At 40.7% G+C, this 25,669-nt stretch overlaps 1 protein-coding gene and 1 long non-coding RNA gene across 14 annotated transcripts in view; one reads left to right on the forward strand and one right to left on the reverse strand.

Moving 5' to 3' along the window:
* LOC309343988 overlaps window positions 1–25,669 on the forward strand; it is a 127,454-nt gene that overhangs the window by 78,685 nt on the left and 23,100 nt on the right. The window contains exon 5 of one of the 10 annotated variants that reach the window (XR_014157490.1): window positions 17,813–17,920. The exons of 8 other annotated variants lie outside the window; for them this stretch is intronic. This is a non-coding gene — a long non-coding RNA (uncharacterized lncRNA). Of the gene's footprint in view, window positions 1–265; window positions 346–17,812; window positions 17,921–25,669 lie in introns of those variants that run through there. One more of the 10 variants, XR_014157494.1, reaches the window with a different exon arrangement.
* The window catches only part of NR5A2 (nuclear receptor subfamily 5 group A member 2), a 119,990-nt gene that overhangs the window by 31,107 nt on the left and 63,214 nt on the right, over window positions 1–25,669 (reverse strand). For all 4 annotated transcript variants that reach the window (XM_081866019.1, XM_081866022.1, XM_081866021.1 and 1 more), the window contains exon 5: window positions 6,153–6,272. In XM_081866019.1, coding sequence (XP_081722145.1) covers window positions 6,153–6,272 — 120 coding nt within the window. The remainder of the gene's footprint in view (window positions 1–6,152; window positions 6,273–25,669) is intronic.

Genomic DNA, 25,669 nt, shown 5'->3' on the forward strand with positions numbered 1-25,669 from the left:
TGCTTAGGATCAGCTTTGAGCCTTGGCTTTAAACAATGGCTAGTTTCATTAGAAGTCAACTTCACACCAAGGATTGTAAAAGTTGGTTTGTTGAACTAACCATTATTTGTTTTAAGCCAGAATTCCTGGCTTGAATATAATGGTGAGCTGAGAGATTCCTGTAAAAGCAAAACTAAACTCTGCCAAATTCTTCCTCCTAGTTATGGAAGAGGAGCACTTGGGAAGGGGAGCATGTGAGTCTCATCCTTTGCTTCGGTTTGTTTAGGGTTTTCCATACTGTGCTAAACCATGTTATGCGCAGTTGCAGCGTTTCTACTTTGGAACTCCCTGCCAATTGACATTAGGCAAGCACCCTCACTATATTGTTTTTATTTGCATGCTGAAAACTTTTATTTCAGCGGGCCTACCTAGACATATAGTTCAGTTATTTACATTTGCTTTTAAAAGTTTTCCTGGGGGTCCCCCCCCCCCGTGTTTCATCCACAGTTATATTTTGCATATTTGTAACAGTTCTGTGAATTTCAGTTGTTTTTTATTATGTACATCACTCAGAAAGTTTTGTGATTACATGTTTTACACAATCTTTCCAAATAAAAATAAATATATTTGTATTATGAATAGCCTTGGCAGGCTTGGCAGGCTAAGAAGGCTGGATATATATAATTACCGTAAAGGAGCTGACTGAAAATATCCTTATTTTTAAGCTGCTCAGGTGCAGACAAGGAAGTGGCCCTTGTACTTATCCTGCTATACAAGGCGGATGGGGACCTTGGTAATTTCAAACACCCCCCCCACCCTGCTCAATGACTACATTAAATAAGGTACCAGAAAATACGCCTTGAGGTATCTCAAAGACTAACTAGTATTATTACATAAGCTTTCATGGACTACAAAAACTATGCTGAGCATGTGCAGTTTCATAGCTCTCTGCAAAACACAAACAAAAAAGATTCTGGCAACCTTAAGAAAAAAGAAAACACTCTGAGCATGTTTAGTGCTGTATTTTAAACTCGATTCTCATTATTTTAGCTCACTTCATATTCTGGGTCAGTCTCCATCTCTCAGCCTAACCTGTTCTACATGGCTGCTGTGTCGACATGGAAGGTGGCATAAAATGGCTGCAAAAAGTGGACTTGGTGCTTGTATCATAGACATCCTCTTTTGGTTCTTCTACCCAGAGGCCATATTTTTCAACCAGTCTTAATCTATCTTGATTATAGCACATTTTACTGATGGCCCAAGTTCTACTTGTGTTCAGTTGTGCAGAAGATTCATTCCTAAGAGGAATTATCTTAGGTCTGTAGTCACTGGGGAAGGGGGAAGTTGTGGAAAGCAGAGTAGTGTGTTTTAATTTAATTTAAAACTTTTACTATTTTGATTTTGAAGGTAAAGTAGTAAGGGGTCAGTATTTTTCCTGACTGCCCAATTAAAAAATAAAATAAAGCACGCTCCTACTAATCCAATGTTCTGCCCCAACAGCAAAACCTCTGAGATACAACTAGCATGATTTTTAAATGGTATAATGTTCCCCCCTAATAATAATTTAATTGTGTTAAAATTATTGTTGATTTTATCACTCTCTTTTATAAAATAATAATGAATATAGTGGGCTGTGCATATTAGTATGAGTTTTGTATGTGTTTGGTCTGGTTGGCCAAAGAGCAATGAACTATTTCTTTCAATGTATTGTTTGTTGTTTAGTCGTGTCTGACTCTTCGTGACCCCATGGACTAGAGCACGCCTGGCACTCCTGTCTTCCACTGCCTCCCACAGTTTGGTCAAACTCATGCTGGTAGCTTCGAGAACACTGTCCAACCATCTCGTCCTCTGTTGTCCCCTTCTCCTTGTGCCCTCCATCTTTCCCAACATCAGGGTCTTTTCCAGGGAGTCTTCTCTTCTCATGAGGTGGCCAAAGTATTGGAGCCTCAGCTTCACAATCTGTCCTTCCAGTGAGCACTCAGGGCTGATTTCCTTCAGAATGGAGAGGTTTGACCTTCTTGCAGTCCATGGGACTCTCAAGAGTCTCCTCTAGCACCGTAATTCAAAAGCATCAATTCTTTGGTGATCAGCCTTCTTTTATGGTCCAGCTCTCACTTCCATACATCACTACTGGGAAAACCATAGTTTTAACTATACGGACCATTGTTGGCAAGGTGATGTCTCTGCTTTTTAAGATGCTGTCTAGGTTTATCATCGCTTTTCTCCCAAGAAGCAGGCGTCTTTTAATTTTGTGACTGTTGTCACCATCTGCAGTGATCATGGAGCCCAAGGAAGTAAAATCTCTTACTGCCTCCATTTCTTCCCCTTCTATTTGCCAGGAGGTGATGGGAGTAGTGGCCATGATCTTAGTTTTTTTGATGTTGAGCTTCCAACCATATTTTCATAGAATCATAGAGTTGGAAGAGACCACAAGGGCCATCGAGTCCAACCCCCTGCCAAGCAGGAAACACCATCATAGCACTCCTGACATTAGGTGGAATCTTTTTTCTTGTAGTTTGGAACCATTGCTCCGTGTCCACTTCTCTGGAGCAGCAGAAAACAACCTTTCTCCCTCCTCTATGTGACATCCTTTTATATATTTGAACATGGCTATCATATCACCCCTTAACCTCCTCTTCTCCAGGCTAAACATGCCCAGCTCCCTTAGCCGTTCCTCATAAGGCATCGTTTCCAGGCCTTTGACCATTTTGCGCTCTCCTCTTTCACCCTCATTAAAAGGTTCTTTAATTCCTCCTCACTTTCTGCCATCAAAGTTGTGTCATCTGCATATCTGTATTGTAGATGGTCTATATTTAAGATCTATGTTTTGTAGTGAGACTGACATCTTCACTATGAACTCTGCTCTTTCTTCACAAGAAAGCCAAAGCTGCAGCCCAGCACCCACTAAACTGGGAGTAAACTCCGTTAAACACAGAGAGACTTACCTCTGAGTGGGCATGTAGACCATTGCACTGTAAGTTTATTACACAATGAATTCTTTATGACTGCGTGGACTTCCAACTATTTAACTGTGTAATAGCATTTGCAGAAAATAATCTGTAGGGAGTACTTCATCTCACACTAAACCTTCATAGCATTTTTGTTTGCTTTCTTTTAACAAAGATAATAATTACAGCAAATAACAGTAGTATCTTCATATTCTGCAGCCTTGAAGAAATTTAACTTTCTTTTAAAGTGTGCAGAATAACTCTGGAAACTGAAATATACATGGGGCATAATAACTGTTGCAATATTGTGCATCTGACAAAGAACAATTCATTCCTGGTTTTTAAATGATGCTTGAGTGAAAGAATGCACTTTGTTTGCTTTTAAAACAGTAATCATTGTAGCAGATGAGCAGGATTTTGTGCAAAGAATGAAAAGAGTGAGTAATAGACAACTTGGTTTGAAGGAACTGCTAATGGGTCTGATCATAATTCTTTATGTAAGAACTGGCATTTAACAACACAGTCCTATACATTTCTACTCATAAGTAAGCACCATTGATTTCAGTGGGACTTTTCCCCTGGTACGTGTGTGCAAGACTGCAGTATAAATTTGCTTCTTTCCTCTTCTGTTTACATTGCCTTTTGCAGCAGGTTTATTAAATCACCCCTTCAAGGAATAGTGTATATAGGATGCTCAAAAATAAAGATAAAATCTACATAGCTGTCAGAGTTACAATGACAAATACAATCAGAAACTTACATGAAGTTGGGGGTTTAAATTGGTCTGAGAGGGGAAGGCCAGAAATGGAGTCAGTCCAAATTAGAAATTATTTTGATTTAGTCCGGGTGGAGGGGAATTCCAAAGACATTTTATGATCTGTAGTTAGTGAGCTTGAGCCTGTTATTGTCTAAATGTGATTAAATGCTCTGTTTTGTCTTTGCAACCCTTGCTCATTTATTTAAAGGCTATCCAGGTGGCTTGTGCAGTTCAGAAGTTATCTGGCATGGAGCCTCATGGAGTAGTTCTTAGCTTTGGAAAATTTGTCCCAGGCTTGATCAATTTCCTAGGAGCATATTGCCAGGCAGAGTTCATTGAAACCAATGGGACCAAACACCACTTATGACTGGATCATGCCCATGGTTAATGTAGCTGTGATCAAATGGTTTATTCACCTGCCTTTCATATAATGTGCATGTCTTTCTGCCTGATGCACACAACACATGCAACTCTCCTTGTAGGCACAAAGGAATCACCCTACATGGTTTAAATTAGGGCTAAGTCTCTCTATGCAAATTTTGAATAGCAATTGAATAATGTAGTTTGCAGTCCAAACAAGCAACTGTTTCCTCATATGTATATAAATGGAGGCAGTTTAGGTTTCAGCTACTTAAATGCCAGTGGACCATCATTTGGTTTCACTTTGAATCAGAAATAAAACACACAGAATGCACTCTGCCTTTCCAATGACACCATACATTCTTTTCCATTAGAGCTGAAAGACATTTTCAAAGAGTAACATTTTCATTTAATTTGCCTTGTCGCTCTCATTTACTTTGCCAGGACTCTTGGAAATTATAAATGAACCCGGCCACGACGTATGAGCAACTTCTCTCACCACAATCGCCGAGAGTGATCTCAAGCTGCGCAAGATCACGGCATTGCCCTTGTGCATGTTGCATTTGTTTGACTGGAGCTTGTCTGTGCAGAAGAACTCCCTGGAAGTCTGTGCCCTCTGTGGCTTTTAAGCTTGACTTTTAAAGCTGCTTCTGATTCTCCTAATCTGAGTGGAAGTGACTTGCTGTGTGTGCCGAAGCTGCTATGCTAGCTTCCTGGCAGGTAGGTCACTGCTGTTTACCAGAAAGGGGCAAGATAGCGGGGAGGTCAGTGAGGTGCAAAAGCAGTGGCAGGAGCACCTAACTGGCTGAGCCAGTGCACCAGCACTGCACTAACCTCCGCACTGCCTTGCCTTTCGTTCTCCCAGTAAGCAATAGCAACTGATCTGCCAGGCAGTTCCCACTACACCTGGCAAGCTGCTTCTGAATCCAAGTAAGTAAATGAATTCAGTAAGTAGCTGAATTAATATATTAGCACAGAATCTTTTTTAAATGTTTGCACACAGTGCACACTAGATGACAGTGTACTACAGTGCGCTATTCTCTCTGGCAGTCTAATCCTGCAGTGCTGAGAAAACGGGGCTATTTGAAATACATCTACATGGTGCTAAACCATGGCTTGGCTTAATGTTACATCTGAACTTGAACTTATGGCTTGCATCACAGTGTTTGGCCTCACAAATGTTGCTCTTCATTGCTTTCTGAGTTCTTGTTTTTTCTCATTTTTTCTTTTCATGGGCCGATTCCTTTAATTCATACCATCTGCTTCTAGTTCCCACTATGCCAACCCCCTCTACAAACCATACATTTAAAACACATGGCTTCCACAAAAGAATTGTGGGAACTGGAGTTTGTTAAGGGTGATGGGAATTGTAGTGGGGGGGGACTATAGTTCCCAGGATTCTTTGGGGGAAGCCATGACTGTTAAAAGTGGTATATGTTATGTACTGAAGTTCTCACCCTGGGCCAGCAGGGGGATACTGTAGATAGTTATGCAAATAAGGGATCGAAAGTGACGTTCAGTGATTGGATAGTTTTAGGAAATTGTTACAGTTACGTTGTACTGGAGCTCTATATAACCAGGCTGACTGAACCCTTCAGTTCAGTTCTGTTCTGGCCTGTGAATAAACAAGAGTTGTTTGAAGAATCGCTGTGTCGTCTGATATGTTCACCCACAACTTAAGAGTATAAATGTGCTTTAAAGGTATGTTGACTAACGATTTATCTGAAATAAATTCCCATTTTTTTTAAAAAAAAAAATTGGATTGGCATTATGCTGCAGATATCATGCTTCCTACACGCCAGGCCTCACTCACAGAGGTAGATGAGTAAATGTTTATATAAGTTGTATTTGCTTTTATTGTAACAAGTTTGGATCAGGAACAGAATTTACTTTTAAAATTTTTTAAAATTAAATTTATATACCACCCTTTTTCATCTGAAGATGACAGTGCTGATGATCATTTTACTTCAGTTATTTTGCAGCTAATACTGTGGTTCAATAGGAAAGGCTTTCGGTGTAATACCAGAAACGTTTGAGACATAGTTAAGTTCCTACAGTTTGGAAAGAGGTTTAAAAACGAAACCAAAATACTCAGTTTGCAAACTCACTTGTTGCCCAGTGATTAGAAGGATGGAGCCTTCTTTCCCATGTACCACTTGGCGATAAATATGATCTAGAATTAAGAGTTCACTCCAGCAGTTCTGAAGCAGCTTCATTTGGTCATCAACCTGTAGACAAACAAATATATATATTTTAATATATGATATTTCCTTGGTGGCTTATTGTTGCTGTTTACTTTTGAGTTTTCTGGTGACAGAATTCTTAGGTACTCTTAAAACTATTGGGGAGGAACCTTAGGCCAAGGCCTCTGTAGCTGACCCTCAGCAACTGGAATACTCAGGGCTATTTTTGTGGAAGGGAGGGTGTCTCTGCTGTACCAGGTTGGGAGCCATAAAGGGGGGGAAAAAGTAAGTGTCTAGTCCTTATTAAAGGAAGGCTATGAAGCAAAGTATGCAGGCACCATTCAAAGCAATTTCTTTATGAAATATGAGCCTGCTTCAGCCTTTCACAGCTTTTAGCTAATGAATGAAGTCAGAGCTATAAATGATGAGCGCTGAAAAGAAATTTAGAGCCGTATAAGCACCATGGAAGATCTAGAAGTAGGTTTATTTATTTATTTTTTTTTTTAATAATAATTTTTATTGATTTTACAACATAAACAAAAAACAAACAAACATAATGCGACTTCCCCAAACCTCCCCTTCACTGCATCCAAATTTCAAAATTTTTAGCAATTCTTCATCCCATTTTTATATTTAATTCTCTTTAAAAAGAGTTTCTGCTTTATAAGTTTCGATTTATAGCTGTAATTCTTAGTGTCCAATCCCCTGACATCTTAACATTCCGAAATTTTACAACAATTTTTAAGATAGATTTTAAATTTTTTCCAGTCCTCCTCCACTGTCTCTTTCCTCTGGTCACGGATTCTGCCGGTCATCTCTGCCAGTCCCATAAATTCAGTCACCTTGGTCTGCCATTCTTCCAGAGTAGGTAATTCTTTAGTCTTCCAATACTTCGCCAAAAGGATTCTTGCTGCTGTTGTTGCGTACATAAAAAAGGTCCTATCTTTCTTTGGTACCAATTGGCCGACCATGCCCAGGAGAAAAGCCTCCGGTTTCTTTACAAATGTCCACTTAAGGATTTTCTTAATTTCATTATAGATCATTTCCCAGTAGGCCTTAATCTTTGGGCAGGTCCACCAAAGGTGATAAAAGGTTCCTTCACATTCATTACACTTCCAGCAATTGTTATTGGGCAAATGATATATCTTTGCAAGCTTGACTGGGGTCATGTACCACCTATAGATCATTTTCATTATGTTCTCTTTCAGGGCACTACATGCCGTAAATTTAATACCTGTGGTCCATAACTGCTCCCAGTCAGCAAACATAATATCATGACCAATATCTTGTGCCCACTTAATCATGGCTGATTTAACCGTTTCATCTTGTGTGTTCCATTTTAGCAGCAGATTATACATTCTAGACAAATTCTTAGTATTGGATTCTAGCAATTCTGTTTCTAACTTTGACCTCTCCTTCTGAAATCCTAGTTTTCTGTCCTGCTTAAAAGTTTCATTAATCTGGTAGTAATGTAACCAGTCTCGGACTTTAGGTTTCAATTTCTCAAAACTCTGTAGTTTCAACTTTTCACCATCATATTCTATAATTTCACAATATTTTGGCCAGTCTGTATCCATGTTCAATCTTTTTACCGCCTTAGCTTCCATTGGTGACAGCCACCTGGGGGTTTTACTTTCAAACAAATCTTTATATCGATTCCATACATTATACAATGCTTTCCTAATAATATGATTTTTAAAATTTCTATGTACCTTTACCTTGTCATACCATAAATATGCATGCCAACCAAAACTATTATCATAACCTTCCAGGTCCAGAATGTCTGTATTCTCAAGAAGTAGCCATGGTTTCAGCCAGCAAAAAGCTGCTGCTTCATAATAAAGTTTTAAGTCCGGCAGGGCAAAGCCCCCTCTATCCTTTGCATCAGTCAAAATCTTAAATTTAATTCTGGGTTTTTTGCCCTGCCAGACAAATTTAGATATATCTTTCTGCCACTTCTTGAAACAGTCCATCTTATCTAAAATTTGCAATGTCTGGAACAAAAACAACAATCTCGGCAATACATTCATCTTAATTACAGCAATTCGGCCTAACAAGGAAAGTCTCAATCTTGACCATATATCGAAATCTTTCTTCACTTCAGCCCAGCATTTCTCATAGTTATCTTTAAATAGGTTCACATTCTTAGATGTTAAATTCACCCCCAGATATTTTACCTTTTTAGTAATTTCCAAACCAGTCTCTCTTTGAAAACTGTCTTTTTCCCCCACCGTAAGATTTTTTTCCAACACCTTTGTCTTGTGTTTATTCAATTTAAAACCTGCTACCTGACCAAATATTTCAATAAGTTCCAGAACTCTTTTTGTACTAGTTTCTGGCTGTTGTAATGTCAAAACTAAGTCATCTGCAAATGCTCTTAGCTTATAATGTTTAGTTCCGACCTGTATACCTTTAACCAGCTGGTCTCTTCTAATCATATTAAGGAAAACCTCCAGTACCGATATAAACAATAGAGGGGAAATTGGGCATCCCTGTCGTGTCCCTTTCTCTATTGGAATTTCATCCATAACCATACCATTTACAATAAGTTTGGCCTTTTGCTCAGAATAAATTGCACTTATACCATTTTCAAAGTTCTTGCCTACCCCCATTCCTTGGAGATTCCTCATCTAGAAGTAGGTTTAAAAGGACCCAGGAAATTCCTTCCTCCAAACAACAGGAAAATGACTTCTAGGCAATTTCTGTGGTGCATACATGAATCCAGTTTTGTTTTTTGTTTTAAAAGTTCAGATAATGCAGAAGAGCTGCCTAGTTCATTTTGAGCTCCTCTCCCATTTTTGTTTTGTTACCTACTTTCCAGAGAAAATAATTTTAAAAATCAGAATTTTGGTGCAACTGTGCAGTATTGTGTCCACCCAAAAACAAAAGGTAATAGCAAAGACAGGAATTTATATTCCTTCTAACTTAGGTTTAATTTCATAATTTCAAAAAAGGAAAAGGAAAAATATTAGTATGTAAACTTTAATAAATTACCCTGCAAATACAAATAAAATTAGTCATTAGTGCATTCAGATTGTGGTTGAGAAGCTGTGAGTTTCACCAAGCCCTGAAAAAGTAGCCCAGGTATATTAATATTGCTGGAGGACTGAGAGTAGTGTGAGAATCCTGCAGTGGTGTTAACCGGTGTTGATGTGTTGAGTTTTTTGTTTGCTTTGTAGGAGGAAATGCAGTCAGGGGTGGGCTGTTGGTTGTAACAATAACGTGCTGGGAAGGGATGATTCATTGCTTTTCCACCTATGGGAAAATAGGAGATTTATTTGGAGCAGGGGTTGTTTCTTCTTGCATAAACATGTATGCAAAAGCTCAATTCTTATGGCTTCTGTCTCTCACACAAAATATACATTAAACTGCACTATTAACCTTGTTGTAGTTACATTTTATAAATGAGTACAGAACAAATGCTCATAAAATACATTGCTTTTTAACTATTTAATTTTGAATTTATCCAAGCATTGGCATCTGAACATTGGTTGCTGAAAATCTTAAATCTGTTCTGACCACCACCTCTCCATCTGAAATACCATGCCTGTTCATGCTCTAAATGTAGTATTTCCTGCCAGAGATCAATAGACGAAAGACCTACAGTAACTGGTTAACAACTGTTGGCACTGAGGGACAGCAATGATTTTAACAGCTGTACGACAGGCACACAGTCAACAGGTTAAGCCTTTCTAATATGAAAATATAATTATTTGTTTGTGACTTCTGCTTTCTCTTGTGTAGGAGTTGTGTTTCTCTTGTGTAGGAATTGTGTTTCAGCTACATAAGCAACATATTCATGTCTAAATATCAGAACCAGAGATTATGATTTGTTTATTAATTAAAGCATGTAGGCAGCTGTAAACAGTATCAAACAGTATCTGTAAACAGTATCAAGAATACTAATTACTAAATTAGTCAGCAGAATGAAACCTACTCAGTAGCAACAAAAGACACCAATATCAATTAGCAACTAATTTTATAGAAGTAGCATAAAATAATATAAACAAACTACTAGCAATATCATTACAAATGACAGGCTGAAAAGAAAGGTCTTTGCTTGCCAGCAATATGTCATAAGAGAGAGGGCAAGATGAACTTCCCGTGAGGAATTGGTTGTTTCCAGATGCTGAACAAACATCTCTTGCATACATGTTAAATGTAAACAAGTCGTGTCACTAAGTACTGGCCTTAGAGCATGGATGGACACAACAAGACAGGAAGTTTTTGTACTCACATAGTGTAATTTGTCTTCCACTATAATATTTGTCTAATGGCAGCTAGAAAAAAAGCAATGTAGAGTCCTGTTTCGTGAACTGTTTAATCACATATTTCATTCCAATGCTAAATGCAAGGCTAAAGCTGATCACTTTTGAGGCTTGCTTTGTATTAATGAAAGTGGATTCTCAAAAGACCCAAATCCACATGTTAAATTGTTCGTGTGAGCATGAGGAAGAGAATTACTAGCAGCCAGCTTGCCCAACTGGAATTGAATAATGAAACTTAACTAAGTAAACAAATAGAATGGAAAAAAATCAGCATAGAAATATGATTGATGTAAGGCATATTATTTCCCCTTAAATAATAGAATAATGGAAATTCAAAATACAATACTAAAGCATACTCATTGGTGGAGCAAATGCAATCTAGAGGATTGATCAAGAATGGTGAATAAAACCCAGTTATTTGCAGATCTTTATAAGCAATAGTAACAAATATCGTTATGGTATCTTAAAGGTGCCATTATTCCTGGCATGAGCTTTTGTGGGCTACTGCTATAATAGCCACTGAATTCAAGCATAGTTTTGCTTGATATCAGTGGCACAATAACAGTGAATTGATTTTAAGATTAAAGCTTGCAATGACTTTGACTATACTTCATCAGGCACGTTTTTTTCAGATTTCAGTGGGGTTGGGCTTTGGGAGGGGAAAGAATCACAGCAAACATGCAAAGGCTTTGCTCTTGAGGATCTTCACGATTAAAATGGGGAAAGGTGCATTTTGTGGAAGTTTATTGTCAGTACACTTTACAACTCACAACAACCAGAATGGTTGATCAAAATGGTGCCTGTGTCATTTGAAAGATTTGCTTGTGATATGACAGTTTTAAAAATGTCACCAAATGCCAATATTCAGGGGTGCACTTGGTAGCTCAGGCATAATACAGTATTTTTAATAGGTTTATAAAGTTCATTGGGAGGGGGGACTAACAGTGTGAGCCCCACTTGGATTCTCTTTGCGTCCAGAAAAGTGTGGCTATTTAATCTTAGGCTGCAAACCGAACCCAACCTACACCAAGCTATGGGAGCTTGTACAGTCAAACCTTTGTTCTCAAACTTAATCTGTTCTGGGAGTCCCGAACTCCTGGAACCGTTCAAAAACCAAGGCACGGCTTCCAATTGGCTGCAGGAGCTTCCTGCACTCAAGCAGAAGCCATGTCGAACATTTGGCTTCTGAAAAACGATTGCAAACTGGAACACTTATTTCTGGGTTTGCGACATTCGGGAGTCAATTTGTTCAGCAACTAAGCTGTTCAGGAACCAAGGTTTGACTGTACTGAGGAGAGGTGTCCTTCAGCTGGCTGAGCCCGTCTCCTGCTGAACATGTGGACTGAAGGTGGTGGTTGGTGTAGTGGGCACACAGCACTCTCCCATGAGTTACAACCACAGTTCAAGGACAATTTTCAGCCAGCTAAAATTATTAGACAAAGGTGGAGAACAGGGTCAGTGAGGGATATGGCCAGGTATGTGATGTAGGATGAGTTGCAAAGGCCAGATTAGGAGGCTTGAGGGGCCATTTTTGTCCCTTGGTCCCGCGCACCTGTTCTGGATGTTTCCACAAAAGGGGAGAGAGGGAGAGGTAAATGCACGGCTACCATTTTTGTTGGCAGCAGCCTCTTTACTGTTACCAGGGGTTCCCAAATTGTGGTCTGTGGTCCACAAGCTTCACTCAGATGGTACACAGCATGTCTATAGATTTGGAGTTGAAGACAGGAGACAGCACATCTATCACTTTAAATAATCCTATTGGTTTTAATTGTATTTGTCTTGCTTCTTTTATTTATTCTATGGAATTCAATAAAACCAAATATAATACAGAAGAAGCAAGACAAATACAATTAAAAATCGCATGGCACATTGCAAATGCTACAGCTGGCAGAAAAATCATTAAGTGGTCCACCAGGACCCTCAGCAATTTTCAAATAGTCCATGGGGGGGGGGGAAGCTTGGGAAACACTGATCTAGTCTGACCCGCTTGTGAGCCAAGAGAACCTCACATTAATTAAGTTTTGGGAACCTATCCAACTTTCTCTCCTCAAGAACAGATTGACCCTTTGGCCTGGAAGCACCGTGCAGCCAGCCCATCAAGTGACCCACTGGGTTTTGGCAGGATCCAGTGTGGTACACAAAGCAGACAATTTATTACGAACACCCTCTAATATTACTTAGAAGCTGTGCAGCCTTTTGACAATATTGCTGGATGAAAGAAAGAGGAGGGGTACATAGCAGAGGGATATATTACTAAGTCAAAGTGAAGCTTGTGTTATCACAGGAGCAACCTTGCTCAGTCCCCATGCTGCATGTAACCACAATAATTCATTCTTGCTTAGATCACAGAACAAGGCTGAGCCTATATTAAAAAAGAGCTCCTTTTCACTCTGCCCCAGTTGTATTTATCTCCCATGCCATTTCTAACAAAGTCCCCTGTTATCTGGAAGAGAAGATTGCAGTCGTGCTTTGTTGAAAAAGTAGGAGTTACAGGTCCACAGTGCACCTTTCCCAATTCCCAGAAATGTGTCAGATTGCTTTCAGTTATAGTATTATGTTTGTTCTTCAGCACAGTTTTACTAGAAGGTTTAAAGACAAATTTTAACTGTATTTAAGACTGATGGGTATTGGTTGGAAACATGTAGAGTTGTCCCATCTACATTCCAAAGATTATCTAGAAACAAAGAGTTGGCTCCAGTGCTAGTCCTACTCAAAGTACACCCTTTAAAATTAAAGGACACGGCTAACTTAGGTCCATCAATTAATTTCAATAGGTCCACTCTGAGTAGAACGTAGATGTCTAAAACTATATTTAAAAAAAATCTTCTGTATCCTGCTAATCTGTACTACCAGGTTAATGACTGCAAAGCATTGGGCTATAACCTATTCGGTTATAAACATATAATTAAGTGAATGCACACAAGGAGAAAAATGAGGTTTTTCTCCAGCCACAGTCCTGCTCTTAACACCAGTGGCTACCTCATATTGTCTTCCATACCTGGCTTTTTATAGTGTATAACATAGTATGAACAAGGCTTGAAAAGCCCTTGTACATGTCGAGAACTTTCCCCATAACTCTTTTGATACCCCATCATTGTTTGTTCCTGTGATTTCTAGCTTACACTGCTTTGATTCATGCTCCCAAGGTGGGTCGCAACATAGAAGATATACTACAAATCTAAATCACAAACAAATTACAGTCTAGAAGTTAAAAGAGCAAACCAAATTTTGAAACAATCTGTCAATGTACAGCTGACCTCATTACATCAACCCCCTATGATGGTCTGAGCAAAGAGGTGTATCTTTAGCTGACTTCAAAAGTTAAACTATGCACCATAACTATTATTCTTATTAGACTTTATTCGTCTTTTTTTGGGTGAAGAGGGACAAAGAAGAGAAAAAAATAAACATGCATAAATAGAATCCAGAAAACATTTCTAAAATGAAACATTGGAGAGACCCAAACTGTATCAGCAGCATAATCAAGTTCAAAAATGTATTAGTTAATATGTAGGGAAGGTATCTTGACATTCTCCAGTTGGAGGATGCTGTGCAATGTTGCTAACAGAGGCTTCTGGGCATGGTGTTCTAGGGTCACCACAGGAAAAGCCCTAGTTTGTATTAGGCTTAATTTAACTTTGCAACTCCATCAACTTCTCTGAATATTGCATCCCATTCTATGAATTGTGTTGGGTCTGACCATATTCACAGTTCACAACAAATGCGTTTTAAAGATGCAACACCTGGATGCAGAAATGCTTTCAGCAAACATCTGTCTCAACCACAGGCAGCAGCTCTGGAAGCCAAAAATTCACTTTGCATTGTGGAGTAGGTGCGGGGAGGGGGCTTTTTGAAGGTTCCGAGAGTCATCAGCATGCTATCAAAGCTTACCTTCCCCTCCCAAGCTGGTATCACCTCATTAGCAAGCCAATGCTGTGCAAACAGTGTGACACAGCAAAGTCAGAATAAACAATCACTGCTCAGCTCCTGCTGTTGTATACAAGGCTCATAAATGTAGCAAAACAGAATTGTAGTTCACAAAACCTTTAGCTCAGCTGGGCCTAACTACACATGACGCTTGCAACCATGTAGCTTTTTTCTTCTTTAATTACAAGTGTGTGGGGGTGATTACTGAGAATGTAGAGCATAGGAAGACAAGGCTTAACCCTTCTACTCACCATGATCTCAATGAAAATTCTCCTTCACCTTTGCAGTTAGCCCTAGTTAAAAAGGTTGCATGGGCACTAATCTGTGGTGTTGACGTGGAGGTCCTATGTCCAGTGTATGCCCAGATCTACATCAGGGATGGCTAATCTGTGGCCCTCCAGATATTGCACTCCCAACTCCCATCAGCCTCTGCCTTCAAGACAAATGGGCAGGAATGCTGGGAGTTGTAGTTCAACATCAGCTATAGGGTTACAGGTTCGCCATCCTGATTTACGTGAGAAAGGGCACTGTGAATCTAATGTAGCTGCTTCATGGAACAGCTACCACATAGTTATTATGATATAAAAGGCAGCCATATATTGAATCTATGCCATATCTCATTCAATATTAGTAAAGAGTCCTCTCCAACTCAGTAACCTGGATTCAGAATTCTACTGATTTAGGTAGAAGAAGAAAATACGGTATAGTAAATGCAGAAAAGTCTAGGTATGTTGGTGTGGAGATGACTATGCTGAAATCTGTTGTGTTAAAAGCCCATTGCAAATGAGCTTTCCAACGTGGATTTGCAGACTAATTGTTAACTACTGATAAGGAGTTTTCTTATGCATGTGGGAGAAGAGTGTCATCATTTGAATTTCCCTAATGCACCTAAGTCTACTTTGTGTTCATTGCTCCTCAAAAGGCAGCCATCGCTCACACCCTCTCTGAAGAACAGCACATCTGTGGCAGCTTCTCTTCCCAGCACTGTCTTTGTATATACTGTATGCAGTTCTGCTGGCTTTGCAAAATAGAGGCAACAGAAAGGCTTGATAGAAGGAATGTATAAGAGAGAAGAAGGGAACTGCCAGTGAAAGGAAGTACAAGAAGCACTGAAGGCTTGGTGTTGTATATGGTACATTGACAAATGAAGGAACATTGGCAGAAGACTATCAGATGCACTCATTGTTTGAAAACCTACACGTCTAAGCCACACAGACTCAGGCTTTGGCAAGGACTTTAGTAACACACAGCATCAAGTCGCAGTTGACACCAAAACCCAAAAGCATGTTATCAATTGTAGTTAGAACTAAGTCTATCTCAGAAAGTCTATCTCAGAAATGTTATCTCATAAAAGTTACTCATCTGAAAAATTAAAAAGAATAAAAAAACACCTTTGTAGTGGTGTTATCAATGAGGGAGGGTAGACCAATACAAAAACCATTTTTTACCAGCAATAGCAAACAACATTGGCAACAACACTGATAAAAAAGCCACACAGAGTATATTGAAATATTCAACAAGCACAGTTCTATTTTCCCTGTTTATTTTTGATTATCTAATTTTGAGAATGGAACATTGTGCAGTTATAACTGCACTTTACGTTGTTATCAAGTACTACAGAATTTTGGTGCGTACCAGATGTTTATATGGGACTTGGATTCAATGGAGCAATCACGGAAAGCACTTTTGCCATGCCTTGTGGTTCTAGCCTTTTGCTGCATCAGCTGTGATCCTGTATTGCATCAAACCATCAGCCTGTCACTCTGGTGCCTTTAAAATAGATGAGTGTTTCAATGTTCACCAGGTGAGGCAGAGTACTCACTTTCCTTGGGTGCATTGCAGCGGCAAAACCATGTTAACATGGAAATGCAAGGGAGGACCAAGTCACATGCCACCCAATTGGTTGTGCTGCATCCATGCAGTGCTAATAATAATAATAATAATAATAATAATAATAATAATAATAATAATAATAATTAATTTATTTATACCCCACCCATTGTGCTATATCATGCTACAGTGCATTAGCACTGCCTGTAGAAAGGAATCACATGGTTCAAGTTACTCAAGCCAGCACTGCCCCTGCCTTGGAGTCTATCAACCATGGCTGACCCACAATTCTCCTTTCTGAATTCTTTAGCACAATGATGACAGGACAAGCAGAAGGGACTTGGATCAAGGCCCATTGGTCGGAGTGAGTCCCAGGAGCAAGACTCAAGGCAAATGACTAACATACTCTCAAGCATGTCTTCTTCGCCAGTGTTCTTCAGCCTTGGGTCCCCAAATGTTGTAGTAAGTGGGTCAAGGCGGTACATATGGGAACCAGGATCACAGTGGGCTGGCAGGGATGAACATCCAGACCATAGCAGCCAGCATGGAGGCCTAAAGCAACACTCCTACTATAGCCAGCTTGCGTATCCCCAGAGGCTTGCTGAATAACCCCAGAAGCCTTGTAGATAGTCAACAAGCAGTTTATGAGACAGGCATTGGTAAACCTGTGGCGCGCCATATGTTGTAGGGCTGCAACTGACCATTGGGCATGCTGGCTAGGGCTGATGTAAGTTGGAGTTCAACAACATGGGGGGGGGCACAGGTTCCTCATTCCTCATTTAACTTCTATTGAAGTTAAAAAGTGTCCCCGGATTCATTGAAATAAATCTGGTAACCTTACTCTAGAATAAACACCATTGTCCAACCTAAGGGCATGGTTTGGACACTCATGTGATCAATGGTGTGCAGCTACACCAATCCATCCATTAGCACACACAACTAAGGTCCAGATACATGGATGCCAAACAACTACAAGCTGTCACTAGTCCAACCTTTCCTTACAAAATGCTTAGGTAACCTGCGGAGTAGAGCCGACTTCCCCCAAGACAGCTTATCCTCCTCCTACCACCGCCTCCTTCCAGTATGCTAATATTCAACAGGGTTTCTGAACTCCCGAAGAGTAGACAAATACAAGTTCTCAGCATTTCACACAAACCCACAGATGACTTCTAAGTGGGAAAGAAAATAAGGTCATCACTAGTTATTTGCATTATTCAAAGCATCAAACAGAGTACCTGGCACTTAAAAATTGGCTTTTATGGGACTTGGGGTGGAATTTTTTTTGTATTTTTTGCTTTGCATGCTAGATCACATGTAGGTTATTCATGTTTGACACTCAGCATCATTTCTGATGAATTATAAATGTAATTTCCAGGGTTTTTCCTTTTTTGTTGTTAAAAAGGCAGGTTTTTAAGATTTCTGCTGAAAATTATACCGGTAACGCAGGAGCTATTCTTTATCAAAGTGATTGCAAGTGTTGTTCTGTAGAAATGCTCTGCAAGCATTCTCCTGAGAGCTGCATCCTGGAAGCTCTTTCTCTGTCACGTTACTCTTTCCTAGCTCAGTAATTCCACTTACGTCAACAACGGAACCACAAATGTTTATGTGAAATTATGAAATAATTTCAGATGAATTAGAGCTGAATTACATAAACAAGAGGGTTATGGGGTATGTAGCTCTTGTTGACTTTTCATCATTAAAAAATGTTTCAATGTTTTCCATGCAGTAACAAAATGAAATGAAAATTATGCATAAAAAAATGAGCATGTTACAGGTAAGAGCTCTTGCCTCACCTGTTCCCGATTTGCTAGTTATCTGTGTACAGGGAGATCACTGTAGTCACATAGTGCCAGAAGGAAATGTAGCAATGGTACTAGTCTATTCTGCTTTGGTCAAACCTCACCTGGAACACCTGTGTCCAGTTCTGGGCACCACATTTTAATATATGCATAAACTGGGATGTCTCCAGAGAAGGTCAGCAAAAATGGTGAGATGCCTGGAGACTAGGTTGAAAGAGTTTGGGGGTTTTAGCCTGGAGAAAAGATCATTTAAGAGGTGATATAAACAGCTACCTTCAAATATTTCAAATATTAGAATTCAAATATTCAGGTAGATGATGGAACAAATTGATTTTGTCATTCCAGAGGGTAGGATCGAAAGCAATGGGATCAAATTACAAGAAAAAGGGTCTATACTAAACTTTAAGGAAAGAGTGGTACAGACTGCAGAAGAAAGTGGTTGGAGATTTTAAAAAAGACTTTTTTTTAAAAAAAAGATGGACTTTTAAACAGAGGCTGGATGGTCAATTATTAGGAATTCTGTAAAAGTTTCCTGTGTTGGTAATGACCTTTGAAATTCTTTCCAATACTATGATTCTAAGTTAACTGCCTCAGCGGTTGTGTCATTTAGCTCTCAATTCATATACTGGTAATATGTTGTGGATTCTGGCCGTAAAATAAACTGAAAGAGACTGCCAGGATTTAGGCTGATTTGGTCCTATATAGTGATGAAACAAACTGATGAAGTTGATTCTAGTCTATGAAAGTTGGTGCCATAATAAATTGGTAAATCTAAGGTATTCGTCACTGGACATTTTTTATTTTAAAAATTGAAATCTAATTAAATAAAATAAGAAAATCCCACTGTCATTTACTACAAGTCATCTTAACTTTTGCCTGTCATATGCAAACAATAAAATAGGCTTAATTATTGTTTCATAATGTCTAACAATGTACTTTGTCTGTTTATTTCAGTATAGCATGAAATCAGAACTGGGTCTAATGAGGTTTATTTACAATCCTGGGGGTTCTAGGGTCTCTGCACAATCTACACTGACATATGCCTGAGAACAGGCTAGGGGTGAGGGAGCGAGAGAATTTTAAAATACCAGTGATGAATTTATTCTGAATATATTGTTTCAATGATTACACAATAGACATCAATAGACTATGAATGCGTTTGACTGAATTCTCTGTTGACACCACAGGTCACTAGTGTTTTGTCTTTACAAATATTATTCAGTGGTCTCTTGCTTGGCAATTTATCAAATGCAATCATTTCACTGTTCCTCACTGCTATTTTTCAAGCTGGAGTTGGTTTCAATAAATTATGTAAAGTTTGCCTTAAGTTCTCACTGTAAATTTCACAAAAACAAAGAATGTGGATTGCTGGAGTGGAGAGAGAGAGAGAGTGAGAGTTTGTTTTTATGTGCAGGCAGTGTACCCAGGCCTGAATATGTAGAAACATTTAGAAGTATATGCTCCTCACATTGCTTGTTTAAAAAACATATACTCCCCACGTATCATTTTTACATTTGAAGGCACAAGGGTGGTTTTTCAAAACAGTAAGAGGAGCAGCCCTAAGTGGCAGTTTAGAGTGTTATTCACAATGCAGAAAACAACTTTTTGTTGGCGTTTAATAAAATATTTACAATATGTGGATTTCCATAAATACACTACAGTTGAAACTGTGCTGTTTATTTCCTTAATTATAATCAATACATTATATATGAAGCATTATGTCTGGAACATTTATGAATGAACGTGTATGTGAACAGTTTAATTTTTGATCAGCTGATCCTCACATATTTTGCAGCTGGGAATGCAACTCAAAAAATTAAATAGTATGTTATCATTTTTAACCTAGCTTCTTCCTTGCTGGGTCCCTTGATTCACATCTTGTGGAAATTAGATATTTTCCATTATGGCTGCGGAGACTGAGGGGCAAAGCAGATACCCAAGTATAGTCCTCAAGTCATTATTGTGCATGCATACACAAACAAATACACACACTTTAAAACAAAAGCAAAGAACTTACGACAGACTATATATAGCTTGGGTGCAAATGTGCTCTGTTCCTGACTAGAAAATGAGTACTGCTGAGAGTTATAGCTCAGTTGGTAGAGCACGAGACTCTTAATCTCAGGGTCTTAGGCTTGGTCGTAAAATCCCTGCATTGCAGGGGGGTTGGATGATCTTCATGGTCCCTTCCAACTCTTCTATGATTCTAAAAGTGACCCCTGATCCAGAAATGTTCTTCCATTTACAAAAGCTCTTTTTGCAAGACTTCGTACAAGCTCTTTGCGTGGACAGGCGGAGTCCCCAGATCCCGAGTGGTCCCCCCCGTCATGTGGAATAACGACTCTAGACAACGTGCTATGGGATTAAATTGGCCACAACTTTATTAAATTTCAAATGTGGGTAGACCTTGGCTCAGGCATTGGGCGTTCTCCCTCCCTAGTCCCCAGCTGGGGACCTAGGGAGCATCAGGGTTATCCAGTGTGTGTGGGGGGGGGATGGGCCGGCTCTGGAGAACATATGTTCAAGCAGAGATAGCCGCCCCCGTTACGCCGCCGCAGGGGAGAGCAATGACGACCTTTCGGCGTACGGCCAAAGACTCCCTTCAAAAACCCCTTTAACGGGGAACCCTTGTATCGCCGCCGCAAAGAGGAAGATGGACTAAAGGATTCCGCCCAAGGCCTGATACCGCCAAAGTTGTGACGTTTTGCTACGGGAAAGGCGAAACCTGCCAATGCAGGGAAATTCCTTTCCGGCCCTTTAACAGCGACCTTATCGTAGCAGCGCCCGCGTACCTGTGGAGACAGGTTAACCTGCAAAACCTATGAAGAAAAGTTAACTTGCAAAAGAAGACATTAACTGAGGGTGGGTAGGGTGGGAGAAGCTCTGGAGCCAAGTGAGGATTACCAATTAAGATCCACCCTCTATTGTGTGGGCAGGTAATCCCTCCCCTTACCTGGCCTGGTTTCCCTGGCAACGCTTCCCCCAGGTGGGATTGGACAACTCACTGGGGTAGGCGGGGACCTCCAGGTATCCCACCTGAGGGAAGGCAAAGCCTATGCTGATGGGGCCACTCCAGATCCAGGGCTGCACGCGTCCACGCAAAAGGCGCCCCCCGTTTTAAGTGGGGAGCGGTCATTGTCAATGCTGTGTTACAGACCACTGGTGTTTAAATGCTACAACCTCTGTCTTCTATTATTCACCATGTTTCTCAGATACACACACTTGTACATTATGCCATTGCTAGAAATCTTCCAGTAGTTTGCGCAACAGTTCATGGACCCATAGTAATATATTTATGCTTTCCACTCACAGTTCTGTGGTCCAGCCCTATGTTGTGTTTCAGTTTGGAAGGTAGTAAGGAAGGATGAGTGTTTAACAAGGCTAGGTGCCAATTTTCAGTTGATCTGCCTTTTACCCAATTAACTAGGGAAATAATTTATTATACACAAATAACTGTCCATAGTATATTAACTGCATTGCAATTACCGTATATACTCGAGTATAAGCTGACCTGAATATAAGCCGAGGCACCTAATTTTACCACAAAAAACTGGGAAAACTTATTGACTTGAGTATAAGCCGGTTCACCACACCACAAACCTCCTGGTGGGCCGGAGTGTGTGTGTGCATGCATAGGGGGCTTCTCTCCCCCCCCATCCTCTCCCGTCCCCCTACCTATCTAGGGTGCTGCCGAGAGACAGAGGCTGGTGGTGGCAGCGGCGGAGGAAGAACAAGCAGCCCAAAAGGGCTGCTTTCGGGCTGCTCGTTCTTCCTTCTCTGCTGCTGACAGCGGCAAAGGTGGTGGAGGAGGAAGGAGCAGCCTGAAAGGACCCTCACTCGAGTATAAGCTGAGGGGGGCTTTTTCAGCATAAAAAAATTGCTTTAAAAGTCAGCTTATACTAGAGTATATACGATAATTACATATTGCATTGCGTTACCATAGGTGCTTTATTGAAATACTATTTTCCTTCTGTGTTTGCTTTTTGCAAGGTTTCAGAGGGTTTTCCTAGGGTTTTTTGTGTGTGCTAATTTTGGGGTCAAAATCCTGTGGTCAAGAATGCATTGGACACTTCAGGTCAATTTTTATTCTTTTGTACACCCTCCTGGAAATTTAGGTTGAAGGACAGGTAAGAAATACATAAAATAAAATAAAATGAATATAGTATCTCAAGCTTGGTCTACACATGCAGCAGAATAAGGAGATAGAATACCCAGGTGGATGAGTGGCATCTTCCAATTTAGGCTACAAGTGAGGAATGCTAATTGTGAGCGTTTTCTTATAAAAACCTGCAAGCAAGCAAAATGCACAGACACACACTCTCTCCCTGCTATGCTAATTTTATATGTACAGGGAGTTCTTTTTTATGCTGGGGAGCATTAAAAAATTTGAGGGGCTACAGTCCATTTGATCACCTCAGGCCTCTGCCACCTTATTCCATCCCGTGCGTAGTCTGGTTTCAATAATCCTGACAACTACCATGTAAAAGAAGTCAATACTGTAGTATGTTCACTGTATTACAAATCAGTAGCTTAAAGGGGGGATAGCTGGTTGCCTTTTAATAACTTAGAAGGGGTTCACAGCAGAGGTGAGATTTGAACTTCCTGCCTCAGTGGTTCACAGTTCAGTTCTCTTGACCACTCCCCTCCGTTAGCCTCACTTTACAATTGGCTGCGATATCCCAATCACAGTGAGGAAAGCAAGGGTAGCCTTGTTGTGAAGGGGTAGTAGCAGAATCAATACTGTGTGTGTGTGTGTGTGTGTGTGTGTGTGTGTGTGTGTTGCAATGCTGGAAATGGGAAGCATACTCCATTCAAAGAACTTTTAGTAAAAGAGAAACATTTCCAAAATGTTTTTGTTGTTTTGTTTTGCTGGTAAGGTAAAGGTAAAGGGAACCCTGACCATTAGGTCCAGTCATGGCCGACTCTGGGGTTGCGGAGCTCATCTCGCTTTATTGGCCGAGGGAGCCGGTGTACAGCTTCCGGGTCATGTGGCCAGCATGACTAAGCCGCTTCTGGCGAACCAGAGCAGCGCACGGAAACGCCGTTTACCTTCCCGCCGGAGCAGTGCCTATTTATCTACTTGCACTTTGAAGGGGCAAATACAGTGGTACCTCGGGTTACATACGCTTCAGGTTACAGACTCCGCTAATCCAGAAATAGTACCTCGGGTTAAGAACTTTGCTTTGGGATAAGAACAGAAATTGTGCTCCGGCAGCGCGGCAGCAGCAGGAGGCCCCATTAGCTAAAGTGGTGCTTCAGGTTTAGAACAGTTTCAGGTTAAGAACGGACCTCCGGAACGAATTAAGTACTTAACCCAAGTTCCACTGTATACATTGCTAGCATTTACCCTCAATTGACTTGAAATCAGTAGCTCCACTGATTGTGCTATGTGCCATAAATGTCAAGTTCACAAAGTGGGGGGGGGGGGAGTCCCAGGCCACTTATGAATCTCCCCCAAAGAAAAACTGTGTTACAGAGAGAGAGAGAGAGAGGGGGAGAGAGAGAGAGAGAGAGAGAGAGAGAGAGAGGATACCTGTTTGCATAAACATTGCATATGGTAATGTCTATGGCCATTCATTGGACTGCATGCCACATGCATGGGTGCTGTGAGCCAGTCAACAGCTGCACATCTTTACACTACTAACTTAAGCACTGCTGCCTCTAGCACTCCTGCTTCTCAGTTGCCATTCATGGGTGGTGACCATCTCTGCACCACCGCATCAGCCACCACTGAACTTGGCTCTGTTTCTTATTGCTTCTGGGAAAACATATATACAGGCCAATGTTTGACTGACAGCCCACTTCTAGAGTTCACTTCTTAGCTGAGGCTAAGAAGAAGAAAAAGCTGGCCTGCTTAAGGATTAACCCCTCCCCGCCCACAGCATACATTAAATGCAGTCAATGAATTCAATCAGAACTTGCTATTCCAGGAACTCAGTACTCCAGAGGCCTCTGCGGGGATGCAAAATGGTACAGCTTGCACTCCTCCAGGATTTGCCCTGTCACTACCACACAATTATTGGGCCAGTAGCAGCAGATGCTAGGCATTTGCCTACTATAAAATTCCATATGGGGAGGGAGGCAATGTGCATTGGCTGTTAGAACTGTGACCTCTGGCATCAAAAACCTTGCATAAGTTTCTAGCTCTCTTGTTAACAGAGATACATAGGAAAATATGGCTTCAAAAATGTCAGTGCATAGGCTAGACCTTCTACAGTGACTCATGCTCTTGTAACCTCTGAATTGGATTACTTCAGTGTATTGAATGTGGGGCTGCCCTAGAAGACAGCTAAGAAGCTTCAGTTGTGTACAGTGCTGCTTCCAGAATGTTAATTAGCTGGAAATTAAAATAAAATAAAATAATAACAACAATATAAATTTTATTTATATCCCACCCCCCACGGCTGAAGCTCAGGGTGGCTAACACCAAATATATAATACATTAAAAACACAAAATCAAACGATTAGTTTAAAATACAGTTCGAAATCACATTTAAAATCAAAATAAAATTAAGTGGGAACCCACAAATCATAACCGTAGGGGTAAGGAATTAAAGGTTCACAAGGCCTGACCACCCGTGCTGGTCTCATATGGGCTGATAGAAAGAGCCAAGGAGGCCACTTACATACAGGGTCCCATAGAAAGAAGGGGGTCAGACTGGGCCCGGATCGAAGGGCTGACGGAACAGCTCCGTCTTGCAGGCGTCTTGCGACAGAGCGTTTCACCAGACTGGGGCAAGGGCTGAAAAGGCTCTGGCCCTGGTCGAAGCCAGTCTAACCTCCTTGAGGCCCAGGACCTCCAAAGTATTATTGTTTGTGGACCGTAAGGTGCTCCGTGGGGCGTACCAGGAGAGGCGGTCCCGTAAGTGCGAGGGTCCTAGGCCGTATAGGGCTTTAAAACCAGCACTTTAAACCTGACCCTGTACTCCACCAGGAGCCAGTGCAGCTGCTGTAGCGTTCTGCACCCCCTGGAGTTTCTGGGTCAGCTTCAAGGGCAGCCCCTCGTAGAGCGAATTACGATAATCAAGCCTGGAGGTGACCGTCGCATGGATCACTGTGGCGAGATCAGGGCGAGAAAGGTAAAGGACCAGCTGCTTAGCACGGCGGAGGTGGAAAAATGCCGCCTTTGCTGCAGTTGCAACCTGCACCTCCATAGAAATCATGTTCCCTAGATTCTGAAAGAGCTAGATTGGCAGCTTCTGAGCCCAATTCCAAGTTTGGCTGCTTATTTCTTTAAAGCTCTGAATGGCATGGTACTCAAGCACCTGAAGAAACACTCCCTATACAGTACCAGCCTGACCATGAGGGGGAACTATTGTCTGTAAATTAAGTGATGACCTGGGAGAGGGCCTTTTCTGGGGTGGCAGCATATCTGTAGAATGCCCTCTGTTTAGCAGCAGGACCGTCACTAACCCTGCTAATCGTTTTGGCAACAGATCAGTAATTATTTATTTGTTTGGGTATTTTAAGTGTTTTGCTGTTCTGTTTTGCTGCTGTTGTTTTGTTCTAAGCTGCCTCCATTTATTCTGCTGTGGGGTTTTATTGTTTGATAATTTTATTGTACGGTTCATTTATATTATGTGTTGTCCTGCCACCCTGGTATCTATATAGATGAAGG

Source organism: Podarcis erhardii (genome assembly GCF_964252035.2).
Source record: "Podarcis erhardii genome assembly, chromosome: 6".
Classification (NCBI taxonomy): domain Eukaryota; kingdom Metazoa; phylum Chordata; class Lepidosauria; order Squamata; family Lacertidae; genus Podarcis; species Podarcis erhardii.